Source organism: Colobus angolensis, unplaced genomic scaffold, assembly GCF_000951035.1.
Source record: "Colobus angolensis palliatus isolate OR3802 unplaced genomic scaffold, Cang.pa_1.0 Scaffold41, whole genome shotgun sequence".
Taxonomy (NCBI): domain Eukaryota; kingdom Metazoa; phylum Chordata; class Mammalia; order Primates; family Cercopithecidae; genus Colobus; species Colobus angolensis.
The window spans coordinates 2,450,646-2,463,841 of NW_012117488.1; the positions used below are offsets into that span (position 1 = coordinate 2,450,646).

At 38.9% G+C, this 13,196-nt stretch overlaps 1 protein-coding gene across 1 annotated transcript in view; it reads left to right on the forward strand.

The window, feature by feature from the left end:
• The first annotated feature begins 987 nt into the window (after window positions 1-987).
• The window catches only part of GBP1 (guanylate binding protein 1, interferon-inducible), a 14,931-nt gene continuing 2,722 nt past the window's right edge, over window positions 988-13,196 (forward strand). The window contains exons 1-10 of the mRNA XM_011956051.1: window positions 988-1,949; window positions 4,111-4,319; window positions 7,183-7,310; window positions 8,072-8,181; window positions 8,448-8,644; window positions 9,250-9,492; window positions 10,291-10,571; window positions 11,197-11,409; window positions 12,205-12,307; window positions 12,545-12,738. Coding sequence (XP_011811441.1) covers window positions 4,130-4,319; window positions 7,183-7,310; window positions 8,072-8,181; window positions 8,448-8,644; window positions 9,250-9,492; window positions 10,291-10,571; window positions 11,197-11,409; window positions 12,205-12,307; window positions 12,545-12,738 — 1,659 coding nt within the window. The 5' untranslated portion in view covers window positions 988-1,949; window positions 4,111-4,129. The remainder of the gene's footprint in view (window positions 1,950-4,110; window positions 4,320-7,182; window positions 7,311-8,071; window positions 8,182-8,447; window positions 8,645-9,249; window positions 9,493-10,290; window positions 10,572-11,196; window positions 11,410-12,204; window positions 12,308-12,544; window positions 12,739-13,196) is intronic.

Sequence of the window (13,196 nt, forward strand, 5' to 3'; positions counted from 1 at the left end):
GGGGATGAAAAATTCTGGTGGACTAGCACTCCTGATGGGATATATTATCCCTGCTTAGAATGTGAGAGAAGAGGCAGCCCCACCTTCTTTCCATAGCCCCCAGTATGGAAACTGGGGGCTTTTGTCAACTCGAACTGAAAATGAGGATGAAGAGGCCTGAGGGTCAAGTGTCACAGACTCTTGTTATTCTTACTAGAGTTATAGGAGTGCTCCTTCAATAGATGTTTCATTGTGATGTACGCTTCCAGGACAATTTGCAGAGATTTTAAATGGTTCAAATAATTTTGACAGATGTAAGAATGTTATGCTCTAAGAAGTAAAAGACTTTAAAGTAGTTTTAATAATAAAGGAGCTACAGTGTTAAGGAAGGATAGAAAGAGTTTAGATAAAATTATTTTATAAAATATGAATGAGAAAAGACATTATATCTGCATTTTATATACATCTAATATATAATTGTAATGTGTAAGTAAGAAACGCTTCGCCAGGCCTGGTGGCTCACACTTGTAATCCCAGCACTTTGGGAGGCCACAGTGGGTGGATCACCTGAGGTCGGGAGTTCAAGACCAGCCTGACCTACATGGAGAAACCCCATCTCTACTAAAACTACAAAATTAGCTGGGCATAGTGGTGCATGCCTGTAGTTCCAGCTACCTGGGAGGCTGAGGCAGGAGAATCGCTTGAACCTGGGAGGTGGAGGTTGCAGTGAGCCGAGATCGTGCCACTGCACTCCAGCCTGGACAACAAGAGTGAAACTCCATCTCGGAAAAAAAAAAAAAAAAAGAGAAAAAAGAAAAAAGGAAATGCTCACACAAGGTTGGGTCTGGTGGCTCACAACTATAATCCTAGCAATTTGGGAAGCTGAGACAGGGTTTCATTTGAAGGAAGGAGTTCAAGATCAACATAAGCAACAAAGTGAAACCACGTCACTATAAATATATTTTTTTAAATGAAACGTTCACTCAGGCTTTTTACTATTTTATTTGTTTTTGCTGTAAAATAGAGATAGTGCCACTTATTCTGTATGTTAGAAGTCTTTACTGAATTAGACACAAAACACTAACAGCTCTTATAAAACAATCTATAAAAATAAAATCACACTATAATGAATTTAAAAATAAAAAACCTATAAATAAAATATTTCCACAATTTTTCACTTGGCAAATAAGCAGCATAGTGAAGTAGTTCGAGAAGAAGGTATGGGATCATCAGTGCCTGGGTTCAGATTAGTTACAGCGCTATGATTTTAGACAACTAATAAAGTCTTTCTGTGCTCAGTTTCTATAAAACCATGAGGAAATATTATGAGTTTTCAGTTGTGTGATTCATGTAAAGCCATCAGTACTGAGCCTGGAACATGAGTACAACACATGGAGCCCCTCCTGACTGTGTACTGGGCATTAACTGCCAGGGGCTAGGTGTTCATGAGTGTGCTAAACATGCCCTTTCCTTATGTACTACACCAATCAAAGAATAGGCAGCTCCATTGTGAGTGTGTCTATTATTTTAGGAAATTGTATCTGAAAATTAACGTGATGCCTCCTCATTCTAAGATTCTCAAACTGACTCAATCCATGAGACACGTATCATTGTATTCAAAACCTAATGGACATTTTGTTAGACAACAAATGGTTTCTAAGGTTTCCAACAACAACCAAAACAAACAAAAAAATAAACTTTGAAACTTTTGGTTGAGCAATCATTAAACCCTTCCACTGGCACACTCCAGTAATTCCATTTATGGTAGTGGAGTCAGTGACTTGAACGAAGTACTTTCAGTTTCATATTACTCTAAATCCATTACAAATCTGCTAAATTTCTAAATATTTCATAACTGAGGAAATCCCAGACCTACAACGTTGGAACAGTGAAATATTAGTCCAAGGATCCAGTGAGAGACACAGAAGTGCTAGAAGCCACTCCTCGTGAACTAAAGAGAAAAAGAACAGGTAAGAACTTTTGCTCCTTCTCATAAATAGCTTTCTCTCTAGCTCCAAAGGATCTCAGCTCAGGGATATGGAACTTATAAGGTTGTGGCAGGGATGGGAAGGAATTTATAAAGGTCAGTTCATTTTCTTAAACATCACCAGAACCAAATTAGGCTGCAGATGAGCCTGAAGTGGGACACAGGTCAGATGAAATCCTGGTGTTATCAGAAGCAGCATGGCTCTAAGTGCCACTACAGTGCTTGTGTTGAACGAGGCACCAGCAGACAGGAACTAAACTGAGAGTTTGAAATGCACTAGGATAGTCTATCTCTTTGTTGACATTGTCTGTGCTGACTAGGGACATGATTACATCTCCATTGTCAGTGATGGAGCTTGCTGAATCCTGCTTCTATGCAGCTAAGAAATGGAAAGAGTTACAAATGAGTTCTTTTCATGAGAAGGAAAGAAGAGCAAATGAGAAGCAGAGTAAGCAACCCACTGACAGGGTTAAAGACAAAGAAAAAACTGAAACCCATCATGAAAGCAGTATACTTTTTATTACGCTTTTGAACTTTGTTTCAGAATGGATTACTTTCTTTAGAAATAGACCAGAGTCACTAATTTCCTAGTGCCCACTGATCCCCTGTCCCTTAGAAGTGAAATTCAACCCCACTGCTTCACTAAAGTGCTTCCAATTTTGTTTCTTTTAGTAGAGAGTGGGGCCTAACGTGTTTCCTCTTTAATTCTCCTGTAATGCATCTCTAGAAAAAATATCTTTGCTTACTTTAACCTCTCCATGCACTCAGACTACTTTGATCCTGCCTGCTGGAAAGTCTTCCCCTGAATTCCTTGTCAAGACACTAGCCTCATTCATGGCCTTCTGGTCTGGCAGTCTCTCTGTCTCTCTGTCTCTCTCTCTCTCTCTCTCTCTCACACACAAACACACACACACACACACACACACATTCCCAGCTCCTTAGCTTCCTCTTCTCCACTCCTACTATTCCTCCTCTTTCTGTTTCTCTTTCTCCTACCCTACTAAATGGAAAACAGAACAAAACAGAAATCCTAAAGCTGCACCGCTGGAAATATATTTTATTTGAGCAACTTCCTAGGTAGCTCTCTTTATCTGCCTCTTGATCTTTTAATCCTTATTGCATTATCTGGGGAGAAACATTCAGTATTTGCAATTTTGAATTAATACCCTCACTGAGTTAAAGGCTACCTTATCGTGACTCTAATGAAACTGAAATTTCATGGCGCACTTTGGGAGGCCGAGGCGGGCGGATCACGAGGTCAGGAGATCGAGACCATCCTGGCTAACACGGTGAAACCCTGTCTCTACTAAAAAATACAAAAAAGTGGCGGGCGCCTGTAGTCCCAGCTACTCCAGAGGCTGAGGCAGGAGAATGGTGTAAACTCGGGAGGCGGAGCTTGCAGTGAGCTGAGATCCGGCCACTGCACTCCAGCCTGGGCGACAGAGCAAGACTCCGTCTCAAAAGAGAAAAAAGAAATTCATGGCTCTTCTCTTGGACATGCCCCTTCAGAGCCCTCCGAATGTTCCCTAGCCATGTATTTCACATATTTGTATAGTTTTATGAAGTTTGCAAAAGTATGTTACATTGTTTCCACTTCCAGAATGGCACTGTGAGAAGCTTTGTCAATCCTCATTGCAGTGAAATAAGCATAACCAGTTGAAGATGGAGGAAGGAACACATTTAAAAATCTTTGAAAATTATTCTAAGGGTAAACATCAAACTATGAACACTGATTCACTGTGTTGGATGTTTATTCACTGTAAGAATTAATAAGTAAATCAATATTGAATTCCTTACAAACTGCTAGGATGCAAAATAAATCCTCTAAATCCTATTCTATCTTCCATTAATTGACTAGTGAAAATATTTAATAAGAATCCAAAAAGAAATTTTTCCACAGTAAATTAAATGAAATATTTGGGTTGTGAGAGTAGTTGAGTGTTGATAAGTCACTGTCATGCTAACATTTTTTATAATGAGCTACTTTGACAATACTTCCATAACTTTCTCAGATGATACAGATTTTGCCTCATCTCTCTCGCTGTCACACACAAAACTTTTGGCCATACTGGGGAATCTTATGATTATCCCTTATAATTCCAAAACACTAGAAATTTTCATTTATTTCACCTCTTCTCTTGTAGACAAGGGAACACCCTGGACATGGCATCAGAGATTCACATGACAGGCCCAATGTGCCTCATTGAAAACACTAATGGGCGACTGATGGCGAATCCAGAAGCTCTGAAGATCTTGTCTGCCATTACGCAGCCTGTGGTGGTGGTGGCGATTGTGGGCCTCTACCGCACAGGCAAATCCTACCTGATGAACAAGCTGGCTGGAAAGAAAAAGGGTGAGTGGCATGAGCAAAGATCTGCCAAGTCCCTTCTGTACATCTTTTTTTAAGTGTACAGCTCTGTGGCATTAATGACATTCACATTGTTATACAACCGTCACCTCCATCCATATCCAGAACTCTTTCATCTTGCCTAACAGAAACTCTGTACTAATTAAACAAAAGCTCCACATAAACCCATTGCTTGCCATCATTCTACATTTTATCTCTATGAATTTGACTACTACAGAAACCTCATATAAGTGAAATCATTCAATATTTGTCCTTTTATGACTGGCTTATTTCAATTCAAATGTCTTCAAGTTTCATCAGTGTGTTAGCACGTGTCAAAACTCTTCCCTTTTAAGGCTTAGTAATTGTACATGTATACTAATTTGTTTATCTCTTCATCTGTCAATGGCCACTTGGATTGCTTCCACCTTTGTCTGTTATAAATAATGCTAACAGGAACATGGGTGTCTGAATATCTGTTCAAGTCTCTGCTATCACTTCCTTTGGGAATATATCCAGAAGGGGAATTGCTGGCTCATGCAGTCATTCCATGTTAACTTTTTTTTTTAAGAAATCACTATACCATTTTCCACAATGACTGTACTGTTTTACATTCCCAACAGAAATGTACAAGGGTTCTAATTTCTCTACATCCTCACTAACATTTTTTATTTTCAGTGTTTTTTTTTTTGATAGTGCCCATATGAATGGATGTTAAGTAGTATTTCATTGTGGTTTTGATTTTCATTTCCCTAATGACTAGTGATATTGAGCATCTTTTCTTTTTTTTTTTTTTATTTTTATTATACTTTAAGTTCTAGGGTACATGTGCATATCGTGCAGGTTTGTTACATATGTATACTTGTGCCATGTTAGTGTGCTGCACCCATCAACTCGTCAGCACCCATCAATTGAGCATCTTTTCATGTGCTTATTGGCCACTTGAATATCTTCTTTGGGAGAATGTCTATTCAAGTCCTTTGTTCATTTATTAATCTGGTTTTTATTTGTGTTGCTTTGCAAATTTTTTTATATTTTCTAGATATCAATCCCTTATCATATACATGTTTAGCAAATATTTTCTTACATTCTATGTGATGCCTTTTTTAACTCTGTCCATAGTGTCCATTAATACACAAAAGTTTTAAATTTTGCTGAAGTCCCACTAATCTATGTTTTCCTTTATTATCTATAGTTTTGGTTTCTTATTAAAAAAATAATCACCAAATCCAATATATAAAACTTTTACCCTTTGTTTTCTTCTACAACTTTATAATGTTAACTCTAATGTTCAGTTATTTGATCCATTTTGAGTTCATATTTGTAAGGTATAAGGTAACAGTCCAACTTTTTGTTTCTTGTTTTTTTGTTTGTTTGTTTTTTGTTGTTGTTTTTATTTGAGACAGAGTGTTGCTCTGTCGCCCAGGCTGGAGTGCAGTGGCGTGATCTCGGCTCACTGTAAGCTCCACCGCCCGGGTTCACGCCATTCTTCTGCCTCAGCCTCCCGAGTAGCTGGGACTACAAGCGCCAGCCACCACGCCCAGCTAATTTTTTGTATTTTTAGTAGAGACGGAGTTTCACCGTGTTAGCCAGGATGGTCTCCATCTCCTGACCTCGTGATCCGCCCACCTCGGTCTCCCAAAGTGCTGGGATTACAGCCATGAGAAACTGCGCCTGGCCAACAGCTCAACTTTTTAAGGAGATATCTCATTTCCTCAACATCATTTGTTAAGGAGACTCTCCTTTTTTCATTAAATGATCTTGACACCGGTACTGGAAATCATCGACCATATGTGTCAGAGTTTATTTATGGGCTGTCTCTTCTATTCCATTGGTTTATATGTCAGTCTTTATACCAGTACCATACATGGTTTTGTAATACGTTTCAGAACTCAGAAACTGTGAGACTCCAACTTTACTCTTCCTTTTTAAGATTATTTTCATCATTAGGGGATCTCTGGAAATTTCATATGAAAGTTAGGATGGATTTTCTATTTATACAAAAGTAATTGGAATGTTGGTAGGGATTACATCAAACCTGTACATCACTTTGGGTAGTAGTGACATCTTAAGAATATTGAGTCTTCCAATCCATAAACACAGGATGTCTTTCTAATAACTTATGTCACCTATAATTTCTTTAAAGGGTGTTTGAAGTTTTCACTCTACAAGTCTTTCGCCTGCTTGGTTAAACTTATTCCTAGGTAGTGTATTCTTTCAATGCTGTTAAATGGGATTGTTTTCAAAATTTCCTCTTCTTTTTGTTTGGAAAGGAAATTAGAATTTCCTTTCTAATTCTATTTTTTACACTAGCAACTGATTTCTCCATATTAACTTTGTAAGCTGCAACTTTGGTGAATTGTTTTAAGAGTTCTAATCTTTTTTGTGGAATATTTAATGTTTTCTACAAATTATATACTATCATCAGCAGAGATAATTTTACTTTTTCATTACCAATTAGGATGCCTCCTTTATGCTTTTCTTGTATAATTACTCTGGATAAGACTTGCAGTGTTCTGTGGAACACAATTGACAAAAGTAGGCACCCTTTCTTGTTCCTGATATAAGAAAAGCTATGACGCTTCATCATTAAATGTGAAGTGAGCTGTGGATTTTTAATATATGGCCTTTATTATGTTGAGGTACTTTCTATTTTTACTTTGTTGATTATTTTTATCATGAAAGCCTCCTGAATTTTTCCATGCATTGGATATTCGAATTTCCTATTTCTTTGATTGTAAGTAAGTAAGGTGAATAGTGATTGTTGTTTCGGTTCTCTCTCTTAACCTTAAATATGTTACCTTTTCCTTCAATTGCCAGAACTGCCTGTTACTAAATCTCCATCCCTGATCTCCTTTCTTCCTTGCAGGCTTCTCTCTGGGCTCCACAGTGCAATCTCACACTAAAGGAATCTGGATGTGGTGTGTGCCCCATCCCAAGAAGCCAGGCCACATCCTAGTTCTGCTGGACACTGAGGGTCTGGGAGATGTAGGGAAGGTGAGACTCAATGATCCAATTGTGGAGTGAGCCCCTCTTCTCTGAGTATTTTATGCACCATTTAAATTGTTTATTAACCATCAACTATAGGCTGTAATATGTGTGGGTTAACACAGATGCATAAAGGGAGCACAAATAATCCCAGTGTCATGAGTCTTTTCCTGCAGAGAACTTTGGTTAAGAATTTGGTTGCTAAAGCCTTGTGATTTTGTATTTAAACTTAAATTATGTCACTAATTCAGTAGCCTGAGAAAAGTGACTTATTTTAGCCTCAGCATTCCAACCTTCAAAATGTATAGAAAAGACCTATGCTGGCCACATAGTATTATTTTGAATATTTAATAAGATAACACATTTCAGGTGTATATTAATTACTTGATAAAATAGCAACTAATAGTATCAATCTTATATGTGAATTTTGTTATTAAAAAAAAGAGAAAATTTTACATTTAAATTGTACTTCAGGCCTTAAAATGCCCACCAACCTTGAATTTTAATTTTACAATTATCTGTTGATGATCATTAGACCTAGCAAGAATCATAGTAACCCAAAAACACTCGTTGAAAAACTACCCAAAGCCACATCCTACTGAGAATAATTTTTGTATTGTCTTCCTTTAATAGGTCATTAGTGTTAAAAAAACAAAAACAAAACAAAACAAAAAAACCTCTAACATATGAACATAGTTTTACTACTGTTACTCTGGAAAGTGCTGTGACAATGAAACTTGCTTCTGACTCCAGTGTGTCTTGACTTCCAGGGTGACAACCAGAATGACTCCTGGATCTTCGCCCTGGCCATCCTCCTGAGCAGCACCTTCGTGTACAATAGCATGGGAACCATCAACCAGCAGGCCATGGACCAACTGCAGTATCCTTTGTGACCCACAACAGCACCAAGGTCAGAGGGGACACCTGTATTCATAAACCAGCTGCCTGACTGTGAATCCTCATGAATCAAGCTCAAGAGGAGAAAACAAAAAATAATGCAAGTACAGAGGAGGGATCCCATGTATCCACTTTAGAAATGACACTTAGGTTAGGAGCAAAGGAAAATGGAAGGTTTGGGAATGTATTGAACTAATATGGGACGAGGTCCCTGTTCATTTTGTCACATTTCCTTAGTTAGCTACTCAGCTATGTGACAGAGCTGACACATCGAATCCGATCAAAATCCTCACCTGATGAAAATGAGAATGAGGATTCAGCTGACTTTGTGAGCTTCTTCCCAGACTTTGTGTGGACACTGAGAGATTTCTCCCTGGACTTAGAAGCAGATGGACAACCCATCACAGCAGATGAGTACCTGACATACTCCCTGAAGCTGAAGCAAGGTAACGGAGAGCTTCAACTGATAAATGAGGATGAAAAAACAAAAGAAATTATCATTTTTCAGTTTACTATTGTTAGTTTTCCCAAATTTGCAGTTTTCTATGTCTTTAGCTGGCTATTCCTAGAAATTAATGCTTGTTGAATATCCAGATTAATAGATGTTATTTTAAATTACATTTGTCATTGTTCTAGAACAAGTTTCTTGTTCTTTCACCTTTGTGTATGCTGTGATTAGGTTAATTTTATCTCCCTGCATAGGGTTTGTGATCTTCTATTTAGTCATAGAGTATGCAGTACAATGGATATTTTTTTAAAGAACATAGACTAAAACATGAACCGTATGCTAGTCTAAGCACTGGCAAACTACAGCCCAAGACACATCATGGCCAATCCTGCCTGCCAGCTGTCTTTGTAAACAGAGTTTTCTTGGAATAATGCTACGCCCATTCATTTACATATTGTCTAAAGCTGTTGTCATGCTCCAATAACAGAGTTGAGTACTTGGAAAAGAGACCACCCAGCCTGAAGAGCCTAAAATATTTACTATTTGGCCCTTTATAGAAACACTTACATTAGGCAATTTTATATTTTTTTTACGTTTTTCTAGGTACCAGTGAGAAAGATAAAACTTTTAATCTGCCCCGACTCTGTATCCGGAAGTTCTTCCCAAAGAAGAAATGCTTTGTCTTTGATCGCCCCGTTCACCGCAAGAAGCTTGCCCAGCTTGAGAAACTACATGATGAAGAGCTGGACCCCGAATTTGTGCAACAAGTAGCAGACTTCTGTTCCTACATCTTTAGCAATTCCAAAACTAAAACTCTTTCAGGAGGCATCAAGGTCAATGGGCCTCGTAAGTCCCCTTCCTAGTATTTCTGCTCATTGTTTAAGACTAGAGGAGCATAGAATAACTTCCACCTAGTTTCAGCTTTGAAAAATCCCAGTCTACTGCTATATTTGTGTTAAATTCTAGATGGTACCAATGTTTCTAATATATATTGTTACTCAAATTTCCAGTCTAGGAAAAGGCCAAAGGAAAAAAAGTTCTACTGCTTAAAATTGCCCGATGTAAACATAATTGTAAATAATTTAAATAGGGAAAATTTAAAAGTCAATTCACATGGCTGTATTTCAAGGACGCATATCTACATGTACTTAGTGGCTAGCACACTGAAAAGCACATATGCAACATTTCCAGCATTACAGAAAGTGCTTTTGAACAATACTGTGATAAAATAATCCAGTGGCTCCTTTTTATTGGAATAGTGTCATTTGTTTCATACATATTGATCAAATGCTTACTATGAATAGACTGAAAATATAGACATAAATGAAATAGATATGGTTCCTGTCCTAATGGTGCTTGGGGTTAAAATGGATGCAAATATTCAATTAAGTCTATGTAATCTAATACAAGAACTCTCAAATGTTGGTATGCATACATATCTTCTGAGGATCTTACAAAAGAGAAAAGTCTAATTCAATAGATCTTGGACAGGGTCTGAGAGTCTGTATTTCTAGCAAGCTTTCAGGTGATACTGAGGACATTGATGCTGTGAGAAAAATAGGTGGTATTTGACATGCTCAGAATTACACAGAATAGAGACTTTCTTTACCACAAGAAACATTATCATTTGTTCTCCATATGCAGGTCTAGAGAGCCTGGTGCTGACCTATGTCAATGCCATCAGCAGTGGCGATCTGCCCTGCATGGAGAACGCAGTCCTGGCCTTGGCCCAGATAGAGAACTCAGCTGCAGTGCAAAAGGCTGTTGCCCACTACGAACAGCAGATGGGCCAGAAGGTGCAGCTGCCCACGGAAACCCTCCAGGAGCTGCTGGACCTGCACAGGGACAGTGAGAGAGAGGCCATTGAAGTCTTCATCAGGAGTTCCTTCAAAGATGTGGACCATCTATTTCAAAAAGAGTTAGCGGTAATTTTTGTCTCAAATTTACATGGTTTAGGGTCATGGAAGCCAAAGTACTACAAGGAAAGAAAACGAGTATTTATTCTGATAGAAGTAATTCCTCCCAGCTTCCATAATGGTGAAAACAACAGATTTGTAACTGCATCAATCAGAAGCCCCAGTTGTATTATTACAGACCCAAAGTTCCAAAACATTTTTTCCTGAATAATTTTCCCTTTACTTATGCATATAACGGACAACCAGAGCTTCTAATAAAATTACCTGCCCACTCTTCTCAGACTGATTTGATATTCTAGCCAAACGCAAAGAAAATTTTTATACTAATTATCTTGACCAGGCTTCTGATAGCCACATTTATTCCATATGAAATCATTAGTCCAATACGCAAAAGAAGAGTTTTCCTCTAACGGTTGACATAAAGCTATCAATCTCAGCCCTGAATCTCACCTCCAAAAAGAAAGCGACTTCAGTAGAAAGTGGGGTCAGGAGGAAGAGTGTGCTCCTGCTGAGGAGCTTGTCAGTTTCTCCAGAGTCATTAACTTTCTATTTCCAGAAGTCTTTCCCAAAATTCTGAGGTCAAGCTAACATCCTTTCCCTGTTACTCTTTTTACTTCCTATTTTTACATTAAAGGCCCAGTTAGAAAAAAAGCGGGATGACTTTTGTAAACAGAATCAGGAAGCATCATCAGATCGTTGCTCAGCTTTACTTCAGGACATTTTCAGTCCTCTAGAAGAAGAAGTGAAGACGGGAATTTATTCGAAACCAGGGGGCTATCGTCTCTTTATTCAGAAGCTACAAGACCTGAAGAAAAAGTACCACGAGGAGCCAAGGAAGGGGATACAGGTAACCAAGATTTATCTGTCAGTTATGGAAAGCTGCTGACCTGCCTCCTACAAACACCAAAGTGACCAAGTCTCGTTGCACACAGATGTGCTTTTTTGTTTGCATAACATTCATGCTTTTATTCAATAACAAATGCAAAGAGACAGTTATACCAAATATGTCCTAGGTACTCATCAAAGAGAGTACAATTAACTATTGAGTTATAAATTCAATTACCAGAGGAAGCACAAAGTTATTATTGTCATCATTACAGCTGGGTTTTTCCTGTTGCAAGAGAGAGGAACCTAATGATGGCTGCTTAGACAAAAATAGTAATTCATTGATTTAGGCTGCAAACTGGCTTTACAGGACAGGTGGATCTAAGGTTTCAAATAACATCATGAACTGTCTCTCTGTCCAGTGTTTCCCCATCCCCACAGTTTTCTTCCTTCCATCCTCCCTCTATCTGAGTCACTCTAATATTTGCTTTCTCAATGATGGCTTCATTCCCCAGCAGGCTCAGCCCATCTGGGACCACAGGATTACCAGTTCCAAACTTAGAGCCCTTAATCTAAACAGGACAGAGACCATCTTTTTCCCAGTATCTATATTAGCCTACTAAAAATGGCTACTAAGTAGGATGCTCTGATCAGCTTGCCAGGAGCATGTGCCTGTCACTCGGACAGGGAATTTGATCACCAAGAACAACAGGGTCAAGAGGAAGAATTCCCAGAGGAACGGATGGCAGGAAGATGAACAGGAACACCTGCTTACAGCCATTTCTTACTGCTCACTCTGTGTTCTCTGGGTCCTAAGGCTGAAGAGATTCTGCAGACATACTTGAAATCCAAGGAGTCTATGACTGATGCAATTCTACAGACAGACCAGACTCTCACAGAAAAGGAAAAGGAGATTGAAGGTGAGGAGTGAGTTAAGAGATTAGATGGCCTCAAAAGCTCCAAAAATTGAAATAACTTGACTAGATAAACATGAGATGGTTTAACTAGAGCAGGATCCACAAAGGTGTGTCTTATTTGCTGTGGTTGTCTCTGAGTAGGGCATATGCAGTCAACAACAATGACAGGTAAGTGTATAAGGAAGAATGAGGCAACAAGATAACCCCACACAAATTTTTCTTCTTCCTTTTCCTCCACAGTGGAACGTGTGAAAGCTGAGTCTGCACAGGCTTCAGCAAAAATGTTGCAGGAAATGCAAAGAAAGAATGAGCAGATGATGGAACAGAAGGAGAGGAGTTATCAGGAACACTTGAAACAACTGACTAAGAAGATGGAGAGGGACAGGGCCCAGTTGCTGAAAGAGCAAGAGAGGACCCTCGCTCTTAAACTTCAGGTATCTAATTGCATCACCTTGAGGTTTCTGTTTTTCTGTTTTCTCTCCATTTTCCCTGATCACAAACTTAGTGTGGCAGGGAGAATGTGAAGCCCAGGGGAAGGACCCTGCTTGCTTACTTGTACTTTCCAATTCCTGTCTGTCCAGCCTGAACTGGCTACTGCCAAGTCTGGTTACTAAAAGATTTTTATTTGCAGTTGTGTAACATTCAGTCATTTATCAGTATATCCTTCAATTCAAGGCAGCTATTATCTGCCAGGCATCGTTAAAATATCTGTATCTTGGCCGGGCGTGGTGACTCAGGCCTGTAATCCCAGCACTTTGGGAGGCCAAGGCAGGCAGATCATGAGGTCAGGAGATCCAGACCATCCTGGCTAACATGGTGAAATCCCGTCTCTACTAAAAATAAAAAAAAAATTAGCTGGGCGTGGTGATGGGCACCTGTAGTCCCAGCTACT